The 23,511-nt window shown below is 41.0% G+C and overlaps 1 protein-coding gene and 1 non-coding gene across 2 annotated transcripts in view; both read left to right on the forward strand.

Annotated features, from left to right (window-relative positions):
* The first annotated feature begins 722 nt into the window (after positions 1–722).
* On the forward strand, positions 723–796 carry trnar-ucu (transfer RNA arginine (anticodon UCU)). Its single transcript has one exon. It is a non-coding gene; the product is annotated as a tRNA-Arg (tRNA).
* A 2,440-nt stretch (positions 797–3,236) lies between these two features.
* The window catches only part of kirrel1a (kirre like nephrin family adhesion molecule 1a), a 52,354-nt gene continuing 32,079 nt past the window's right edge, over positions 3,237–23,511 (forward strand). Inside the window, exons 1-2 of the mRNA XM_059354867.1 lie at positions 3,237–3,506; positions 22,403–22,552. Coding sequence (XP_059210850.1) covers positions 3,461–3,506; positions 22,403–22,552 — 196 coding nt within the window. The 5' untranslated portion in view covers positions 3,237–3,460. The remainder of the gene's footprint in view (positions 3,507–22,402; positions 22,553–23,511) is intronic.

Raw genomic sequence — 23,511 nt, forward strand, 5'->3', positions numbered from 1 at the left:
CAGTGAGACCTGCACTCTTTACATTAAGGACCTCCACTGAGTACACCTTGGTCTACATGTGAAAAGAAAACGATGAGTCCAAGAGTATAAAAATTAGAAAAGGGCGTAAAATGTATATTTTCACTTGAATAAAATATCTAACGTGTTTTCACCACGCTATTTCTAATAGGAATATCGCCCCATCCGCTTTTATCCCATTGCTAAATAGCCTAGAAACACGCTCTGTATTCTCTGTGAAATGGTTCAAAATGACTGTAGCACTGGTTGATTTTTGCCTATTTCGCTTTTGTTTCTAAATCCGCCAATTCGCAGAAATATAGCCTGATGAATATATTTCAACCTGAACACGGAGAGAACAAAGCTCCAGTGGGGTCCATTTTGGCTCTGTGGAAGCTATTTGAGCGACTAGTGTCAAGCTAGTTTAACTAAAATAAACTTCCTGTTGGCGTAGTTTCAGAATAAAGCATCAGTTACGAACACAGAGACTGTGACTTTTATTTTGTTAAACTCAAGTGAGAGACTTCCTGTTATACAACAGCTAACTCGACTCATTTCCGAAGGCTTTCCATCTCGGAGTGTAGCAACAGCGCCCTCTGGTGGCCGGCCCCGGCAGCGCCAACATGTCGGCTCAGACTGGTCCTGATGCTGCAGGGATGCAGAGAGCAGCGATATGAGAGGATATATGTATGTAAACCGTGCCAGACCCGAGTTATCCTGGCGCAGTCTCTGTGGCGCAATGGAATAGCGCGCTGGACTTCTAATCCAGAGGCTCCGGGTTCGAGTCCCGGCAGAGATGAGTCACTCTGTGTGCCACACGGCAGACCTGCGGTCATTTTTATCAGATGGAAACGATAATGATGTTTTGGTTGCAGATTATTATACTGTTATAGTTGATCATCCCTGTCCGCGCTATATTATGGGTTGTAGTGAATACACTGGAATAACGTCCCATCCTTCCCATGACTCTCTCTGCTAAAAAAAATCACTAATAACGAAAAACAACCTAGAATCAGTTGATATTTTGAATCAGGTTTGCTCATTTGAGCCTGCTTGCACTATACTAAAATTTTATTTAACCAAATCCTTAAAATCCTTTTTAGCTTGATTTAATATTTTTTTTTTAAATAAATTGTGTCTTATCTTAATTGCAATCTTAATATAAATAAAATGGGTTCATACAGTATTTCACATGATACCTTGGTGAAAAATCGTAAAATTTGACAGTGTGGTAAATTTATTTTTCAGTATCCTATGGGCATAATCACAGTTACAATTAACCCATAGAACTGCAATTAAACCTCACACAAAAAATATGCAACATACTTTTTATTTTTTCCCCGAAACGACCCAAGTTATAACAATTAATAATACGTTCACATATAATTGTATTACTTGCGTTTTATGTATTTACAGCACCTCCTGCAGGCTTTTGTTAGGCAGCAAAGGATGGGTATATAATTATATATACATATACAAAAACGGTTTTAATTTTTAATAAAATTACGAGTATTTCAGGTTAGAATGGTTCACATCTCATCAGGATAACACCTAAACCCGCCAATAACAGTACCAGTGATGTGTACGTGTGTGCGCATGCGCAGATATTTTGGGATTCCTGCTCCAGTTGTGCTCGGGGCACATGCACGGTCGTCCCTGGTCGTGGACGCAAGAGGGCGCTCCAGTACCAGTATGAGTACTTTCCCCTGGTCTGAGACGGGAGGAACCGGCTCACTGTGTAGACCTACTGATCTGTGACAGCTACAGTATCATGGGGAAGCATCACCAGAAATCTCTAGCCTATATTATGTGACAGGAATGAGGACATGGTCTGTTTATTCATCATGTGTTCCGGCTATTTTATCATAGTGACATCACTACGTTACCCCGTTTTATAGTCAATATTATTCTAGGAGGTAATAATATCTGTGAGCATATATTTTTGCCACCTATTACTCCATTGTTAAAGTAAACAGTATCTCTTTTAATATTTTAACTATATAGTGACATATGTTGTCAGTAGTGCATGCTATCATAAGATACATGATACTATATTTGTATTTCATCCTGATCACTCTTAAATATAAATCATAAACTTATAGGTGGATAAAGATGTAGGGGTAAATTAAGGTATGTAGAATTACTTCATCACCTTATAGAAGCGACACTGTGAACAGTCAGAAATCAAGCAGTTCCGACTACAGCAAATGTGTCAGAAATGATTATGTCTCTCCAAGCTGGTTTATTATTTTATTATTTCATAATGTATTTTTTTGCCGGTTGGCCTGTGCGAGATCCAGAGGGAAAGAAAAAAGGGGCAGTGCTGTGGTGCTGTTGACGTGAGTGAGAGAGAGAGAGTGAGAGAGAGAGAGAGAGAGAGAGAGAGAGAGAGAGAGTGAGAGAGAGAGGAATGCCCAGTTAATGAGAATATGACGTCAAGTCAGAGATAATACAGCGAGGACAAAACCGGAAGTAGAGCGTGGTCACACTGGGTGAATTTTTATTTCATTTATTTCATAGAAGTTACCATCTATGAATACTCTTATATCCCCCCAAAAGGTCAGAATAAAGAAAATGGCCAGAATAGTTTATCAGTAACGCTATATCCTCAACACAGATGTCCCTCCTATATGGTTTTAGGACTAGGCCTACATATGATTTTAATTTGAAGGAAATAATGTTTTGGTTTGAGAAAAAAGTTAATTTTATATGAAAGTGGCCCTCAGGCAATACACACACAAATAGAAACTAGGAAATAAATGATGCATTTGTCATATGAATACTATATTATATATTGTTATATTTATACCCTAATATCTCCAAAAAAAGTTTAGAATAAAGACAATTGACAGAATAGTTTCTTGATAACACTACATCAAAGAGTTTAACCTCTTTGACTACACCGTCAACACAGCAGTCATTCCTATGGTTTCACGACTATGACTGATTTTATTTTGAAGGAAAAAGTCTATAGTTATAGGAGAAATGTAAATTGTGCCATTCACATGAATCACGTTGACACCTCTCACACACAATATACACAATGAATAGAATCTAGGAAAAAAATACAATACATTTGTTATATGAATATTGTATTATATATTCTTATATAGGCTATATATATATATATATATATATATATATATTAGTTAGTTTTGTGTTTTATTTTGAAGGGTATGGCCGGATGTCTCCTGTGTTGTTACTGCTACCTTGCCCCCTCAGTGTAGAGTAGAAAACGGACTGTCGCTGGAGAGCAAAGAAGAGGAGAGAGGTGGGAAAAAAAGCAGTGAAATGGTGTAAAAGCTGAGCAACTCCAAGCCGAGTCAGGGGACAAACGAGGAGGGACGACACAGGAGGATTATTGTTCTTTGTATAATTATTAATAAAGTCAGTAAACTCCCGCTTTTTGATGCTGTCCTCACGGAGGTTTGAGCCAATAACGGACTTATTGGTCGGCTGAACCATGCAGAGGCTGCTGCTCCTGAGTTTGGTGTTGAGTTTTCAAACTGGTAAGACCGCATTTCTCTCTTTTTTAGCGCATAACACGCGGCGAGGAATGTTTTAATGTAATATGTGTGAAACTACGGAGCTTTAACCCAGACAGAGAAAGCCCTCCGTCCTTCCGAAGTGTGTGTATGTGTGTGTGTAAGGGAGAGAAAAAGGCATATAACATGATTTCATAGCATTCCCACATGAACCGCAGCAATGGATCACCTTAGGCGTGTGTGTGCGTGCACGTGCAGCTACGTGTGAGCGCGCGCGCGTGTAACTGCGTGTCCGCACCGCAGCAATGGATCACCACACTTTTTTTTCCCTCTTATGATCATTGTCGCGCGCCTCTCAACTAATACATGCGTTTGAGTGTGCGCGTGCGTGCGTCCAACTTGAACATGACTGGTGCATGCGCGCCCACCTTAAAGGCCTTAATGACCTTTTTTTTTTAATTTTTTGCATATGACAAACCCTCGGTGCCGTTAAATTCAGACGGGCCGTGGTGAGGCGCTGAGGACGTGACGGGAATGACAGTGATTGACCAGCGCTGCTCTACATGCCAGCAGCACTTCCACTCTGCTATCGCATCTCAATGGCTTGTCAGTCAATGAAACCAGCCCCTGTAGTGATCCTGTAGTGAAAGACAGCTTATATAGCCCCCTCAGACCCTCACACACCACCCTCCTGTCCTTGTGTCCTACCTGTGAGCCCATTTTCACATGCATTTCAACAGCACAATGAGGCGTGTGCAGCAGCAGCAGCCATGCATCTGCTGCTCCCCCTCTGTACCTGTGGGGTGCCAGGTAGGCTTTTGGCTTATGATAATCACAGCTGTAGCCGAGTTGCTGGGAGACAAGAGGCTGAAGGAGGCGGAGGAGGATGCTTTTAATTTCTATAAGCTACCTGTTTGATCGAGGCATATCTGTGTGTCTTCGCCCCCCCTCCCCCTTTTTCCCCCCCTCCCCATTGTCTATAACTTGGCTGACCGGGAGCGTGCACGGCTGGCTGCTGACCGGCCACCACTTCATCATAGGTAGGGGGCGTGTTCGTGGAAGGGAAGGTATGGAAAGGGATGATGTCACCGTGTCTGCCAGGCTTTGTATCGCTCAGCCAGGCTTGGCGTGCTCAGCATCCACCCATAGTGTGTTATTGGAAGGTTCATGCGAGCACATAGGAGCGGGATGCTTTTCGTCGACAAATCAGGCGCTCCAGGAATCCACATATGACACAATGGATGGCAATCGCTGCAACCCTGCTGTCTCCATCGAGACCCCTTGCAACTGTCACATGCTGTTGCCCTGTTTGTCCACTCATGAACCGTTGAGTCCACATGACTAGCTCAGTAACACTTGCAGATGTGCATCAACACACACACACACACACACACACACACACAAACACACATACACACAGCCTATGTACATGTGTGAAGCCATGTGTCCTATTGTCTGTTACAACTGTATAATCCATTATTACTCCATGTTGGGCTCTCATACACAAAGACATTTGCTCTCAAAGGCTTTCCCGAAGACAAGATTAGCAGGGCTGCAAATGGGGCTATGTTTTGTTCAGTAAGATTTAAAATGGTGTAAGAAATGTAAGGTCTTAAATGTTGTGCAGTGGTTTCTGCATTTGGGGAGCGATGACGAGAGAGCTGAAACGAGTATCACCTCAAAAGAGATTATGTTTGCGAGCGTTTTTCTGAACAGCACACTGACTCTTATCTCTTCATTAGACAAGTAAAACAGTATTTCATGGCCTGCAATTTGCACACATGTAATTGCCTACTGGTGCTAATGATTGCATGGTTATTAGTCGAGCAGCTAATTAAAGCTTTGGTGAAGAAGGATGTTTTTTTTTTTAGAAGTTATTTAGATTCTTTACTAGCAACACCACTGGAGTGATTGATTTAGTAGCCTTGTATCTACATACCAACCTGGTAATAAGTCCCAGGCAAGCGCCACCATTAATGCAGCTGTTAAATGTTACTGCATAATCAATCATTGCAAACACACGCCTTTAACTTCCTAATGAGCAGGAGAGCCTTGAGGTTGGACTTGCAGCACTGCACCTATACAGCCCAGACGGGAGGCTCAAGTGCTGACTGGGACAAAGGGCTCCAGTGCAGGTGTACCATTTGTCAGCCTCTGTCCTTTTGTGCGGACGGAGGCCACGAGCTGCTGCCGTCCATACTGTACGCTCCAGCCCTGAATCACACAGCCGCGCTGTGAATCATCGACCTCAGACCGGATTCCTGCGTTGTGCTCAGCGAAGGAAATATTCAGATATTGGAAGAGTCAGACACATTTGGGGGTTTTTACACTCAGGAAAAGAAGGGTAGCTCAAGGGTTGTTTGATCAGCAAAGTTGTGGTACAATATGTGTAATGTTAATGACTCAAAGTGGGCTGTAATAGTTCAAATAACAATGAAGAATGAGGACAGCCTCATAAAGAAGCCAGTGCCGTACTAAAACACTCTGTTAAAACTGCTGATTTACAACATTTGATCCCAGTAAGTCTCTGTGACATTTTCATCTAAATAAGGTCTAGTTTTCCACTCTCTATATCTGATTCATATACAGTGACTCCAGCTCCTGCTGGGCAAACAAATCCATTGTCACACGGCAAGCTACGTGTTTTTATGTTTTCGCAGTAATAAAAGAACTGAGTAGTTAGTGTGAGCTAATCTACCATAGCTAGAGCCCCTTATCATTAAAGGCATTCTTTTGCCGGTTTTTGAAATGGGAATGCTCACTCAGCCTTAGCAAAAAGACGTGATGTTGGTTACCCCACTGAACATTAGCACAAGTTGAGTCAACATTAGCCATGCTAAGATTGAAAATCACTGCACAGAATGTCCTGCTGTCATTAATTTGGACAAAGTGGTGGTAACAATAGACCAGCCTCTCCTGTGTTCTGTGAGGTAAAATTGTTGTTCTCGTCAATGGAGTCTGGTGGCTATGAAGAAAGGATATACAATGGCTTCAGTTCCCCGTCTTCTGTGCAGACAATCTGCTTATTCTATTCTTGCTTATTCTAAAAGTAATTGTAGAATATGTTATTCGCACTGGCTAAAGATAGGGGCATATATGTTATCATCATGAAAGCGACAAACGGTGAAACATTGTTTGTAGGACCTAGAAAAGTCGCATTTTGTAGCGAAAACATACATATTTAGATCAAAATGCCAAGGAAATCTACAGTAAGCTACAGAAGTAGGGCCCAATTGATATGGGACCTTTGAGGCTGTTACTAGTCAGATCAATTTTAGAGGAAAAATTAACCTTTTACAGATATGGTGACCAAAATAGTTGGGGTCCTACGCATTACTGCCCATCCACTGGTGCTTTTTAACCACCTGTAGGAGATAATGACACCATTTATAAATCACCCCCAAGCATTAACTTCTGCATTTTATGCTCTGTGAAATAGTTTCCATATTGACCAATCGTGTCAGTCAACTGATAGTTCTTCCATTGCTCTTGTTCCTAACAGAATTATATTTAAATCTTAAAAATCCCCCAAAGGAATGGACTGGCCCTTTTAGCTTATGCAGATCTGGATAAATTAAAGCACTAATGTTTATTTGGGAACATAGTGTGTGTGTTAAAAACCACTAAAACCAAACAGTACCATGAAATTGCCACCTACAGAAATTTATCAAGATCCTCCAATGGCGATCTTGTTGATGATCATTTATAGAACTATTTATAACTCCGTGAACCTTTCTGAAAGCGTTCTGCCATGTTTTCAAGGCTAACGAACCATTTTGTGGTGCAATAGTAAACCCTCTCTGGCTCAGAGTGTAGATCTGGAGTGACATATGTAGCGAGGCAGAAGTCTGTTTTTAATTCTGATCCCAGCGAGCGAGATATGACTCTGGAGCATCCTACCGTTAATATGCGAATTCAGGTCATGGTTTTTACGGGATCTGAATGAAGCCTATTTACCGAAAAGCATCTCTAATTGACATCAGCCACTGAAAGCAATCACTGAACCAGCTGTAAAGCTCAATCTGGGAATGAAGCCCGTAATGTTATAACGTACATCCACGCCTGTTGTTCTCCATTGGGTTCCATTCAATCAACAAATTCTTGGCATTTCTGTCCCGGCGGGTGTTTGTCAATGTGTGACATTGTGATTGCTTCTCTCAGTTGATATGTTTGTTTAAGGGCATTCCTCTGAACACGAGTGACCTATAATGCTTTTTGAAGTGGTGCATGGAGAAAAAGAAGTGAAAAACCGAGTCAAAAACACGATATGGAAGAATTTAACCGGATAATTCGGTGTCAAACTTGTGGTCAGAGAAAATTCAATCATGTTTCCTTTGAGCATGCTCAACAGCTACAAGTTCCTCAAGTGAAGCCCCAGGATTTAAAGGCCCCATAATCTGATCGTGTTTGACAGGCCGGGGGCATCCAAGTTATAAAAAGACGAAGGGAGAAAAAAACAACAACACATCCCCTTAAAAATGTTTCTTTATGCAGAGTCCCCCGAGCAAGAGAGGAACACTTCATCACATCTGACTGAATCTATTGGCCTTGTTTTCCCAAACTGCATGGCCACATTCTGCAGCGAGGACCAATTTGGGGTGATGGAGAAGGAGCAGGGTGGGGGGGGAGGTTGGGGTGGATTAGTAAAAAAAAAAAAAAAGTTGCTTGGGAGAGAAGAAGAAGGGGGGACAAAGAGGGGTAGTCTTGTGGGCAGGTGGGTGAAGCCTGATGGAGAGTGATTAGACTTTTTTTTGTTTGTTTTAAAGGTGGTGAGGTGCAGGGGGTAGTATTGTAGTCTGTGAGGAGGGTGTGCTGGATGAAAAGAAAAGCGAGCCGGGAGAGAGGAGTGAGGGACGAGGACGAAGGAGGAGGAGGAGTGGTCGGGAGGCCAGCGGCAGAGAGAAAGGGACGATTACTCAGGGCTGACTGCTCCCTCAGTCGGGGACAGTGAAGCTGCTCATTCAGACAGAATATGGTCGAGGCCGGTTCGAAGGCTACATTCGCCCTGGAATCTGGAGTGATTGAACCCACATCTGAGGTGCCAGCCGCGCTCTTCCCCTGCCCCCGTCCCTGCCGAGGTTAATTGCCATTAATCGGTGTTGCTGTTAACTTTCTTTTTCGTTGGCTTCCTCTCCCAACATGAGGCTTTTTCTGCTTACCAAAGTTCATTCTTTCTCTCTTTCTGTCCCCTCCTGGACTTCTTTTTTTTTTTCCAATCTGACTCTTTTTTTCTCTCCCCCCCCCCCCTCCCCAACATTACTTCTCCTTCTCTTTCCATCTACCCCTTTCTCTCTCTCTCGCTCTCTAATAAGTTCCAGATGTGGTTCTTGCATTCCTCTGGTCGGTGGAGAGAGAAAGAGAAGAGGGGAGGAGGAGGGGGGTGGTATGAGTGGGGGGGAGGGGACAGGAGGAGAAGCACATGAATTAAAACAGGGAGCGCATGATGAGGAAGAGGAGCCCATGTACTGTAACACACACACACACACACACACACACACACAGATATACACACTAACGTGCGCTGGAAAACATGCGCACACACACAATCAGAGGGAGGGAGAATGGATGCATTTGTGTGTGTGTGTTTAAGGGGATGGGGGAGGGGGATGTCGGTCCTGTAACCTCAAAAGTTTTGGGACATTCTCCTCCTCCTCCTCCTCCTCCTCCTCAGTCCCCCCCTCTCCTCCTCCTCGCCCCCTCCCTCCGCAGGAATGTGGCTGACGCTGATGATGTCACTTCATTTCTCCGCTCTCCCAGTTTCTGCTCCTCTACAGGGACAGGGCCGAGAGACAGAGAGATTCAGCTTGCTCCATCCATCTTCCCTTTCAGATTACAACATTAGGGTCAGCCGTCCAACTAAATCGCTTACCGCGGAACGACAACGCTCGCCGTCCCGTCGTCATGTAATATAACAGCCTGCAGGCTAAATTGTTGCCGACTACAAATAATGAGTGAGCCATCTCTTAGTAGTAATAATCATCAATGGCTTCTAAGTCCAGTCATTAAAAACATTTTGTTCAGATGCAACTATCAACCTAATTCAATCAGCCAAATACCCTAATAGTACCCTCGAGGCTCACCTTAACTCAGATTACCCATGTTTATTAGCTCTAGATTAGCCTTTATCCAGTTTACATCTTGTCATTTCACGCTAATGGAAATCTCTACATTTTATGTATAATGTATATAATAAGAAAACTGTACTGGATGGTCAGTGTCAGTCAGTTGCTGACCATTAAGAGGAAGAATAAATAAAAAGTTAAATAAATAGCTATCACCATTTCTCAATCACCCAACGTATCATTTTCTGCATTATATGATCTGTTAAAAAAAGTTTTTATAGCAGCACATATCGAATAATATACACACTAATACCAATAGATACCGACATGTCTGTGATAGGCCAATATCAGCCACTACTATCAGCTGCCCATATATTGACCGAGCTCTTACAATATGTAGTGGAATACAGATTAAAACTTTAAAAAAATAACCTTCCCAACTGTGGTTGTTTGGGACTGTAAAGTTTTACCTCACCCAACTGAGAAAACATCTTTTTATGGACCTGTCATGTTGAAACAGAAAAAGTGTCGCAACAGAATTTGAACTGCACAATTGTCTGAAATAAAAAATTTCCCTTCATTAACACAAGGGACTCAAACTGTGAGCAACAGCACTGGACCAAGTCATGTGGTAATAAGTACGATAGGGTATTTCAAAGAAATAGATCCTACATGGATCTATGATTTCTGGAATGTGACACTGCTGTTTTTTTTGGCGGTTTGACCATCACAAGTTAGTTCTATTAGATTGGAGAGAAAGCAGACAACTTTAATCCTGATCTCTCCAAACTGAGCAACTCACACCAAAACAAACTAAAGTTGAATACAACTGCACTCTAGGGTTGGGCTGATGGACAATGCCATCGTCTACAGGGCGCTACAGGAAGTTAGCATTTTAGCGCCCTGGGGTCTATCCTCTCAAACAATGAGGATTTTGAATGGGTTTTTGGTTAGATGTCTAAAATACTTCTGAATTTTGAAGTTTTTATGTGTCCTTAAAAAGGTGGTTGCTAACAAGAAGCTAAATGAGACTACAGTGGTTGTCGGGGGCATTACACATAATCACTCTCTCATTAGTCCGCCTCAAAGCCTCTAGTGTACATTATGTAAATAAACAGTTTATTAGGCTATTGATTCGCTAGCTAGTCAAAAGTACTGGTTAGCTTATCGGAGACCATCTGAAGGATAAAGGCTGTGACGTAGAAGTCATGCAACTGTGGTGTAGTAAGCTGTAGCATAATGTTAGCTTTTTTCTTTCGTTGGCTGCATTTTTTGATGATGCAAGATTGACTTAAGAAGTGCAACTGAAGGTGCAAACTCTGTCACATCAACGGAAGTAAAGATAATTGATTAATTAATTCATATGTGAAAGAATGCACTTATTTTCACGGTCTATTTAATGTACTCATTTCTGGTGAAGGAATTAATAAGATGATGATGATTCTTCACGGTGGATATTATAGCCCCTGTAGTGGGTTTTGTGTTCATATGATTTGAGCAGTTTGGATGACTTGCGCTGACAATATCATCATCCATCGTGATGTTTCACTGTGGACATCATCATATATCAATTTGGTAGACATTGCCCAACCCTGAGAAAAAAAACATGTATTTCTGATTTTGGGTTGAACCGTTCCTTTAAGATTTTTATAAGAGGATGCTCCTATTGATTGGACGAGTTGTATTTTTCTCATGCAATCCAAAGGCTTTAAAAGTCTACAATGATCAACTCAGATTTATTATCACCCCACTCACTTTGCTTTCCAGTCTTTAAGTGTGTTTGCTATCAACAAAGAAGCCTCCTCTTCAAAGCAACAGTATGCACTGATGGCGATATTGGCGAGGGGCTCTGTATGAATATTACTTCGCCTCTAGGAGGTCAAGGCCCCGGGCTTTTATTGGATGGTTTGTGACAGATGACATTGCAAGAAGCTACAGTACATACCAATAAAATTAGATTACACTGGATTGAATTAAAGCAGACCTTGAAGGAGGTGATTTATCGATGGGACGGTGCTTGTAAAATTGTCCCGCTGGATTCCATTACCATGGCGTGCTGAGGTGCACCGGCGGACCATCTGAAAGCTGTCACAGCTGATAGTGCGGGTGTTTACACGCTGGATCACGTGACATTTGAAAGCAGAGTGACTTTAGGAATGGGTCGCTGCCCAAAATCAATGGGGAACTACTGCCTTGATTATTGATTCATAATGATATCGATTGTGCCAGTTGAATTCTGTGGCGACCCCTGCGCTACAAGCTGCACAGCACCAGGGATGATGCTAGGTCATTGATGCATTAAACTCTGAAAAGGACGCAGTAAACTCACTGTCCACCTCATTTTCCCCATGAAACACGATACATTGTGATCAACAAAGTCGTGTTAGAAATTACAATAACCAGCAAGAGAAACCTGCTGTCAGCAAACCAGACAAGTGCTGTTGGAAGCGTCAGCGCAGAAGAGATCCCGTGTACGGTTTCCCTACATACTAGTAGGGTTGTCACAATACTAAAATTTTCAACTCGATACGGATACTCAGGATAAAAACAAAGACCCCGAAATTAAACAGAAATATTTTTATTAACAAGAAAAATGCAACATGTAAAAATTAACAGAACCACAGGTTAAATATTTATAATAAAAAACAGTTGTGCAAAAAGAAACTGCAACTATGATAACAAGATTCAGATACTGGATACTTTTGAAAATGAGTATTGTATCCGGATACAACGTTTTAGTATTGATACTTTTTTGAGTATCGATACTTTTGATAACCCCACATGCTAGTTTAGCCAGAACCACAACAACTAGTCCGTCAACACAGATTTAATTTCAACAATTAAGAATATGAACTTCATTAGTAAATAAACTGATATTTTAGCGTCAATGGTTTTTACTATACTTTGAGCGGTGGCTGCCATTGTTAAGCTCATATGCCCATACATCCCGATCCAGCTTAGTTTTTCTCGAAGAATTTGTTTTCATTTGAATTTTAAGGTTCTTTTTAGGTTGAAATTGAACATAAAATATAAATGATCAATTTAAATGATTACGCATGATTATTAATCAAACCACATAACAGTATTTTTAGTAGTTAAAATTAACCCTACCTTGACAACAATAAAAAGCTGCTTACATAAATTCACCAAAAATAATAATCATCCAAAAGTATATAAAACAATCAGAGTGGGTCCATTCTGCATAATGAATACTTTTACTTTTGATACTTTAAGTACATTTTGATGCTGATACTTTTGTATTTTTACTTCAGTATGTTTTGAATGCAGGACTCTTACTTGTAGTGGAGTAATTTCAGTGTGGTATTAGTACTTTTACTTAATATGACTTGTATTTATGTTGCTTGAAAAATGTTATTTTATTTTAATTTTGTATGTAATGCCGATGTGATAGTTGTTTTCTACTAAACTTCTCAGATTTGACAATTGGTTAATTTCAGATTTTTTGAACATACACAAAAACGTAACCATACCATGCCATACCAACATCAAAGGAGTTAAACGCTACAATTTCTCAAGAAATAAACATTCTATTGTGGACCCATTAAACCAGTCAAATCCCAACCTGTGGGTCCCTTTGGACTCGCTACACTGAAAACCTATCAACATCACTGCAGCACACTGCTGCCGAGCAGCAGCTTGATATGTATGTATCCCCTTGTTCGAGCTTATCCAGAGGACGGCTATTGTTAGTTCTGGTCACCCTTGGTTACAGCAGAGTATTCTTTGTCAGCCTCTCGGCACGCCGGCCGCACAAAAGCTCGTGGATTACCAGCGACGGGGCCGGCTTTCCATCGCTTGAGCATATTCATGTGCCCGTAATGTGTCAGATGCCTCGTCCATGAATTATCATTGTGTCAGTGGTCCTCACTGGCAGTAGCTATGGTAACAACGTCTGTAACAGAGGTTTGGTACAAATAAAGCTCTTCAGATGGATGTGAATGCGAGCATGAGAGGAGCCTCAGAGAACAGAGGGGCGTCACACATTCATAGAGAACGCACACCTTGACAGAAGCATATCGCGGCGGTATCGAAATGAACAGACAAAGAGCAGGAAGCCTTGTCCTCCCACCACAGCAACCATTTTGATAGTAATGGAGAGAAGGAATGAGAGGGTGGAGGGAGGGATGGAGGGAAGGTATGAAGGTAAAAAAAGGTAGCCCAAGAAGGGAATGAGGTGGTCGGCGGAGGGAGGAAGGAGGCGGGATCATTTCTAAGTAGATGCGCGGCAGACAAAAGGAAGTGAATGGGGAATGAGAAGGGGGCAAGGCCACAAAAGAGACGAAGAAAGAGAGAGGTCGCCGAAGCTAGTAAAGGGGGAGGACGGCAAGGTGAGGTGACAGAGGAAAAGGGAGCGAGCAGGCAGACAATGCGGCAAACAAAGGAAGGAGTCTGTGTCTTTTTCTTTCTGGATCTTTCTCTCCTCTGCCCTGATCTTCCCTCTGCTCCGCCCCCCCACCTCCAGGAGTCACCTTTGTGTCTGAGTGACAGGGTGTCAGCGGGCTCAGCTGGTTGCCTCCTTTCACTCCCCTCGCTCCTCTCCATCTATGTCTCACGCTCGTTCCTATAGCGCCGTCACCATGGTTACAGGTTATTATGGCCGTCCTGCCAGGCAGCCATGTTGTTGAGAGAAGGCAGGCACAGGTGGTAGAGTTCCCACAGCCACATAAACAGAGGGAGGAACTGCAGAGTGAAGTGGCACGAGCATGGGAAAATCATAATCAGGATTATTTTTGGTCAGTGTTGAGATCATGATTATTCAACACAACTGACTTTTGAGTCATTGTTTTTTATTGAACTCTAAAACAAAAAAACTTGTCTTTTTAACAGTGGATTGTCTTCAACTTTAAAAAAACAACACCTGAAAATGAATGATAATAATAAAAAAAGATAAATATGTAAAATAAAATAAATGATAAGCACTGGTGTAAAAATAAAATAAATAATGTATAAATAAATATACATTTAAATAAATAACTAATAATGTAAAATTAAATAAATAGTATATAAATAAATATACATTTAAATAAATAACTAATAATGTAAAATTAAATAAATAGTATATAAATAAATATACATTTAAATACATATTTCATAAAAATAATACATTCAACTCAATTAGATCAAATAAATAAGATCATGTTGTAATGTAAGTGTACTTCCACAACCTACTGGAGTCTTGTAAACATATATTTAATATACATAAAAAATAAAATTAAAATAAATGTGATCAAATATGTTGTAGTGCACTACCACAACCTATTATATATTAAACAATTGCTAAACTATGTTTAACATAAATCCAGTAAAGAAATTGATAGATGTGTAAAATAAAATAAATAGTAATAATGTAAAAAAAATAAAAATGTGAAAATAAATATACATTTAAATAAATAATCTAAAAATAACACATGAAAATTAATTATATATATATATATATATATATATATATACATACACACACATACATACATATTAAATAAATGTCATCAAATATGTTGTAGTGCACTGCCACAACCTAATGGACTTTGGTGAAACTATATTCAACATACAGAAATAAAGAAATAATAATATATCCAGTCAGTAAGGGACGGGGTGCGCTGGATTTACAACACAAGACAATAGGAGGGCATCACTGCAAAACAGAATGTTGCGTAATAATCATTTTATCTTGATGATCTTGTTTTCCTAATTGTTGGGAGTCGCAATCCTAATTAAAAAATATAATTAGATTAATTGCCCAACCCCGCTAGATACACTCCTGCACTACATGTCTGGAGTTTAGAGCTGAAACAATAGTTTATTTATTGATTAGTTGGCTGTAGTTTGGGTTCATGTATAGGCAACTGGCACCTGGAATTCTGTCCCAGAACCCAACAGTACATTTAATCTGTAATCTGTAACCTTGTAATAACAAAAATGGAATTTCAGTTGTTAAAATATGTTCTCAGTTTCAACATTGACATTTATTTGGAGCATTTTGTTTTTTATTAGAACATTTTACACACCACACATAAAATAAAACTTCCCCTTCCTCCAAATCCTCCAGTCTGTGACCAGGGCAAAGCTCGACACTAATACAGTACACTCTTCAGCTTTTAGAAATATTTTGTATTTAACCAGGTGTTTCCTCAGGTGAGACGTGTTATGAACAAGCTATAGGGGTGACGTAGTATGGCTCTCTCTTTCTCTATTACTAGTTACTCTAAACGTGAATTCGTACATGGTAGGACTGAAGTAATTTGGTCATTACCTTAAAAACTATGTTCAGTAATCCAACCTTGTTGGATGAATAGTAGTTAAAATCAAGCTTTTATATCACTGCAAACTGAATATATTTTAATTGTGTTGTAAAAAAAGTCAATATTGACTAAAATAAGCAGCATTATAATTTTTTGCCATAATCAGCTCTACTAATTTCTGACATTCTGCATACTGGAGTAAATTAATCAATAATGAAAATAATAATTGCTTGCAGGCTACACGCATCGTACTGTGCATACACCATGCATACATTCATAAAAATGCATGTAGATGCATAAATATTGCATGCATACAACAATGCATAGTGCCGTCCTGCTTTAAATCCTCACATCTCTGGGACCAGCTTTTTAGGAGCTAAAACAAACATTTGTAATTTGAATAAGTTTTGTGAATTAAAAAGGGAACTTAAGAAGAGAGAAGTGTAGCGGTGGAGTGCACAGTGTCTCAGACGCTCTGAGCTGTCGGTGCACACACTGACTGATGGACTGACACTTAACTGTATGGACAGTCATATATAGACAACAGGGAGGGTGAAGTCAGTGCCGCATGACTCCTATGGCTGCAACTTTGTCCTGAAACAGTGATGTCATCCTCCTCCATTACACTTCACAGCTCCGTGTCTGTGGACCTCGCCGTCTCTTTGTTCCCCTTCTCCTGCATCTCATTTTGAGGCAGCCCCTCCGTAACACCAACACATCGGCCACACGCAGAGGCGATATGGAATTAGACAGATAACAAAATCAATTTGGAGCGGATTGACTAACAGTGAAGAGAGAGGGGAGGGTGAAAGAGAGAAATAATGAGGGACCAGTGCGGCCGCCTGACTATTAATTGGATAGGTGGAGGGAGGATGAGGTCATTGAAAAATGTTTTTTCAGGAAAATGGGTGTACCAAGCACTGGGGAGGATTTCATCAGACACACAGATGCACATACGCGTGTGCGCTCACAGACACGCTCGTACAGAAAAACTTTTTTTGGGCAGTTACTTTACACGTCAGCTGTTGCTATGGTGACGCAAGTCTGTGATCCAGCCAAGGCGCGGGATTGGCTGGAGAGGAGCGAGGGAGAGGAAAGCAGGGGGGACTTTGTCGGAGAGGTACAGAGGGGTACGGGGAGGGGGGCCCAGACACAAAGATAATTAGATCGATGCATAACAATCCATACAAATGCCATTTTATTTAATAGCATCAGGTTTAATGAGACTGAATGAACCTTTCCCAGAAGCCTCTACTGCACAGCATCACTTCCAGCCTCCTGTCCCAGAGACAGACGAGGCGAGCCTGTATTTAAATGCTGTACAGCAAGCTTTGACATTCAGCACCTAGCAGCAGGGCGTGTGGCAAATTAAGGAATGCAGGGCATACGAGCAGCACACTTACTAAAAATAGCTCGTTGCATGCATATACCCTCTCAGTCATTTTCAACAACAAATTGATGGTTCATTACCTTGCTATTAAAACACCACTGCATGGCGCGAGGTGCGAGGTGCTCTTGGGCTAAATTGCTGTGGTTGTTCACACTGTGGCGGCGTGTGGCCATGCTTTTGGTGAGTCACCCGTCCAAGCTGTGCGTGCTCGCCTTTGGCTCTGTGTCTGCTTTGACAAGCCGAGGTTGGTGTCACAGTGTCTGCAGGGGCTGTTGTCCTAGGCCCCAGCTTAATCCTAATCCCTTTCCAAACTTTGACTAGGGCTGTGCTTAATCCTAGACTAAACTGAGACCCATTCCCAACGGATATAGAGACGCTCCGCTGGCTTGACGTTTTAGTCCGAGTCGTGGTGTAATCCATGTTCAGGGAAACCGCCTCTACGTGTCGATTATATGTTTGGGGTTGTGGTTGTGTTTGTGTTGACGGGAAATGGTTAGCCCATGTGGTGAAGGTTAGGTCATATTGTGCCGCCTGTTTTTGTTTGTGTGTGTGTGTGCGTGTGTGTATGTGGTCATGGTCGCAGCTCTTTGTGACCGTGGTCTTTGTGTGGACAGGGTGCTCGGAGTCTCCTGGTGGTATCTTGGGGGATCAGTGACTCAAGGAAATCAGGACACACTCTAAATTTGTCACTGCAGCATAACCCACATAATGAAAGAATACAAGCTCCCTTGCATACGCTCTCTTGTCTTGCCTCAGCTCTGACTGCTCTGAGCCCGTACATTTCCTTCGTTAAACACACAGACACACACACAAGCACATACACTCATGTTGACAAGTGTTAACCGGGTAATATGGAAATCAGAAGGCGATGAGCACATGTTTAAATGAGTCAGTGTTTTCAGTCTTCTGCCTTTGCATGGGTGTTTTCTCCGCAGATTGTGAAGCTTCCACTCAGGAGTATTCTGTTTGGATTATGTTTGTGGTTTACTGAGGCAGCTGAGGGAATACCTCCAGCTAGCATGTCTGAGGTGGTGGAGGAAAGGATTTGCTTGCCCTCAGGCTACTGTCAAGGTTGCGGGGTAGTTTAAACCCTGTTAAACTCTCTTTACACCCATGTATATCTGAGAACAGGCTCTTCATGCTCTCTAAGATGGTATAAATCCACACTGTATATTCCAGTAATTAGCATCAGATAGATGTGGGTTTCATGAGTGCATACAGGAAAAAATCTATAATAACCATTTGTTTATAATGTAAGATTTAAAAAATATATATCTTTGTTGATTATACATTTTCCACCTAAATTAACACTACATCACTGCCATATGTTCATGCTGCAGAACACTCCGACAGTTGCATACCAGATTGGTAAGAAAACCTTGAGGAAAAAAAGCAGATAACTATAGTTTATTTTAATATATATATTGGCAATAGATCTACTTTATGTCAGGGTGGTCATTCATAATAACATTAATTATTATCACAAAGAAGCTTTGGTCTCTCAGATCTATGGTACATTTTAGCATCTTTCAGCTATTTATTTTGTTTTTTACAGCCTGCAACCAGTTTTCAGACAGCCCCTTTCAGTGAAAAGAGCTCTGATGAACCCACTGTACACTCACTCAGCATCACCAAATGTCAGAAAGACAAAGTTAGCAATTAACTTGTGAGCATAGTTAAACATTCAACAGTTAAGGAGCCAGATATTTCCCCCAGGAGTGAGTATAAACAGAACTGAAATAAAGTGAACATTAGATACTGTTGATACGCGGCTGAGAAGTCTAGAGAACTCTAACTAGTGATGTAACGATGCTTCGCAAGCCAGTTAAAATTCAATACAAATGTGTGATGATTTAGATCGGTTGAGATGAAAAATGAATCCTGAAAAAACCCAACATGTAAATAACTACGAACACATACAAGCCTTAGTTTATTTAGATTGTATTATCTGTATTGTTAATTTAGTTATTTTGATGTGGGGTTTGTTTTAAAAGTCTAAATTTAAATTTATTCATAATAGTAATAATGAAAAATAGTCAAAAACTCAAAAGTTTAGTTTTGACTATTACATAGCCCTCTTGATTAGTTTGAAATCTTAAATGTTTCTCGATTACATTAAATATTTATGACTAAATGAGCAACAAAAGAATTTGAAGTTGGATAAAACATCCTCAGGTATTATTTATTAAAAGTATACTCTACAGGATTTTATAAAAAAACAATATACAGACTTATGCAAAATAATTTTCTGTATATCCCCTTTTCATTTACTGTGTTTGGGACATTTCTGGGCATTACTTTTTGGGCAAGAAGCTCCAAAAATAGTTGTATAGCTCATTCTAAATGACAGGGAATCTGGCATTAGCTTTCACTGTAGTTGAGCTTGGAAGGAGGGGCCAAGTTTGAATTTTGTGTTTACAAACAGTAAGACACAATTCCTGCATACTATGCCTTTAAAAATGTTGTACTCGAAAACTAAGTTTATGCGGTTCATCAGACATTGCAAAATCAAAGTATGTGACAGAATTCTGTATTTCTTTTCTTCTCTGTGCTCTTCTCACTGGTTTAAAGTGGGCATGGCACAGTTGGAAAACGTTTATAAGACTCTCAGATTGTTTTAACTTTGGCAGAAAACTGTATGTTCATGAAGGATCACTCTTACAATGAGTGTAAGAGGATGACTAACAAAATATGTCTTGGGGCCTTAAGCTGTGATATCCTTTTCATTTTCAATGTCACAGAGAAAAGTCAAGTTAAAACAAGCTAAATTACCTATTCAGGTCTTAAATTTGTATGTACTGAATTTGTATTGATATTGATATAGCAAGTAGCTTCTAAATTTACCTTAAGATATGATAATCTCTATAAACAGATATCTGAATGAGTCTGTAGGTAACAGGACAAGAATTTTGGTATTGGAAGTGTTGTGGTTTTGGTCTGTATTCTGAGTCATGTTGACTGATCAAGTTTGAGTGGGCTTTGTCTATGAGCAGGTAAATAGTCCGTGTGGAAAGAAAAGGGGTGAAACGGATTGGTTCGTGTTGCTAATTGGACTTTAATAACAATGACAAGTGCACAAAATAGGAAGTCTTGGACCAGATATATGTAATCCAGATTCCCGCTGTCTACATTAAACACCCAGAAATATTTGACGCTACCCTCGAAGGCTTAATTATCGTCAGACCGATAACCGATTGGTTCGGAGATAAGAGCTAGTGTGGTTGCTAGGATTGGTGGAAACATTCCTCGGGTGTCTTTTCACAATGTTTACAGTTACAGGATTTGACTTTTATTCCCCAACTTTTCACAGCCAGTTGCTGTTGCTATGTTGTTTGCTTTGTTGAGCTTAATTTATTAATCCAGTTCATTTGGGTGTTCCTCAGGGAGCAAATTAAGGGCCGCTATTATTATTATTTTTGGTTCAGAGCTAAATTATTCTAGGTATGCATGCTGCAAAGCTCCATCTGCATCTGATTCCCTTTTCACTGTGTATCCTCGCACATCCCCTTTATCTTTAGAATATTAATGCGCTGCACTGTCAGAAGCCATTGTTATGATTGGTAAGGAAATATTTTTGCATGACTGGGTTCTTTTGTATTATCAGGCATATTGTACCTCTGCAAATCACACCAAATCTGACATGATAGGGGGAGAGTGCATGTCTGTGTATACGAAAGGAGGGGGGAAACGTGAGAGATAGGGACCGAGGGTCATGGCGGTGGAGGTGGGGTGGGGTGCAGAGGCATATGGCAGTTGTTAAAAAATAGTGAGAGAGATGGGAACCTTCAGAAAAGCGCTGGAGGGCTCAGAGGGAGAAGTGTGAGGGAATGAGAGAGGGAGTGTACGGGGAAGGGGGGCAAGTGATAAAAAAGTGGAGAGGACAAGTGAGAAGGAGAGATGTAAATGGTAGGAGGTGAAGGAAAGGGAGTGAGGGAAAAAAGTGAGAGAAAAGAGAGACGGGTGAACGGGGGAACGAGAAAGAGGGAGAGAGAAAGTGCTGGAGGGCTGATATTTAATGTGATAAATGAGTTGTGACAGTCCGCCTCTAACCCCCTTCCAACCAGCGAGGAGGAGGAACACAGAAATAGAAAGCATTATGGGTAAAAGGACATATACAGCATTATATATGTATATAGAAAGAAGGAGGCGCGTACACTGTAGAGAAGGCGAGGTAGAGGAAAATCAGTGCAGGCAAAAGGACATTCATAGACAGCATTATAGATGAACAAAGTGAAGGAGGCGAGTGGGGATGCATACATATAGAGGGAAAAGCAGAGAGTGAAGCGAAGCAATTTGGGTAAAGGACATACAACATTATAGAGGGAGAACAGAAGGATGGAGGTAATGGCAGAGGAGGATGGGGTGTACTATGCAGCATTGGGTTAATGATCTACTGTACGAGGTTCTTTGAAATAACAAGTGCAAGGGGAAAAAATGAAAGCAAGACACAGAATGGAAAGAATGAAAATTTAAAGCGAGATGCGAATCCTCCACGGTGATTGCCTCTCCTCTATTGTACGGGTGTCATGTCTTCAAGGGACAGCTAATTACAACTTGTCATCAGACATCGTGGAACAATAGCAGAGGGGTTTTTTCTTGTTTCTATTTCATCATATTAGATAGTCGGTCGGTGGGCCAGAGTGGCGCTGGTCCATCTTGCTGTGGTAGTGGACTACAGGCGAGAGCGAGAGAGTCTAGTAGACAATGACAGCCACTGTAGTTTTGGTTGTGGAGTGGAAGCCTGGGAGATGACTCATAGGGAGGAATGAAGAAGGGAGAAACAGAGAGGGAGGGCTGGGGAGTTTTGAAGAAATAAAAGTCAGGAGCTAAAAGACAAGGGGTGTGAGAAACCCTATGGCTGAAGTTGCCTGTTTGATCTCCCAGCTCTTCGCTTCTGAGTCAGCGTTAACCACCTCTTCTTTCTTTCTCTTTCTTCTTCTCTAACTCCGTTCTGATTTCCTCTTCTTTGACACCTCCGTCTTTCCATACTCGCGGTTAATGGCCGCAAGCCAACGTGTGATCAAAGATGGCATTCCATTTCTGCTGGGGGAATGCAGTTTTCAATCAATTAACCATGAAACCACAGATACAATAACATGATACAGTTGGAGTGATTTTATACTAGCCTGCCTGCAGTGTGTACACAGTGAAAATGAGAAAGTCCCTAACTTATCCCAATTTCTCCCCAATTCCTATCTGTCTCTCCAGTGTGGACAGCGAGGTTCTCTCAGGAGCCGGCAGACCAGTCGGTGGTGCGGGGCCAGAGGGTGATCCTGTCCTGTGTTGTCTTCAACTACTCAGGCATTGTTCAGTGGACCAAAGATGGCCTGGCTCTGGGCATCGGAGAGGACCTCCGGGGTGAGACATCATACAGCCTCCTCAGGCTTCCTTCACTCTGTTCAGCATGTGACTAAGATGACTTTTTCAAAGCTGATGCTGATACTTTTGGATTGGAGCTGCTGACAGGCAAAAAATTTATACTGCATGTTTAGAGCTGTAGAAAACTTGTGAATGTCTTGAGTTTTTTCTTGTTCTCTTTAGACCACAATTGCAAAGCCAGCTTAACATTTACTTGTTTTATTCCACATTTGAGAGTGCAGAGGGTAGGATGCATCTGAAGCAACATTTGCACTGTAGGGCGCAACAGGAGTGAGTTCTTAAACCTGGAAGTAAGTTAGCATTTTAGCTCCCTGTAGTCTAACCTCTCAAACTCAATGAGGATTTTGAATGGGTCTTTGGTTAGATGACTGAAATAAGGTCTGTGGTTAACACAAGCTGAAGAAATGTTCCGTTTTGTTGTATGACATAAAATATGTTAATACCTCCACTTGTGAATTTTGGAGTTTTTTACGTGTCCTTAAAAAGGTGGTTGCTAACAAGTGGCTAAATGACAGTGCTTCATATAAATTACATAAATAAACAATTTATTACGCTACTGATTCGTTAGCTTGTCAGAGACCATCAGAAGCTTAACGGTAGTGACGTAGAAGTTGTGTGACAGTGGTGTAGTTCACTATAGCATATTATTAGCTTTTTAGTTTTCTCGGCTGAATTAGCGCTTCAAACATTATAAATGTGGTGTTCATTTGTGAAGATGTAAAAATCCCATAGGTGAATTCTCAATAGACCCCATGGTGATGCTACTTCTACAAAACTACGTCATTTCCTTTGCTCTCTATAGAGGATCAGAGCCGTACATTGTGCTAGAACTTAGCTCAAACTGAAATTCTATGCAGGCCACGATAGGTGCTACACATAAAATTCACGAACAACCAAAAAACTTGTGTCTGTTGTAGCATGCATTTATATAATACTGT

This window comes from Centropristis striata, chromosome 17, assembly GCF_030273125.1.
Source record: "Centropristis striata isolate RG_2023a ecotype Rhode Island chromosome 17, C.striata_1.0, whole genome shotgun sequence".
Taxonomy (NCBI): domain Eukaryota; kingdom Metazoa; phylum Chordata; class Actinopteri; order Perciformes; family Serranidae; genus Centropristis; species Centropristis striata.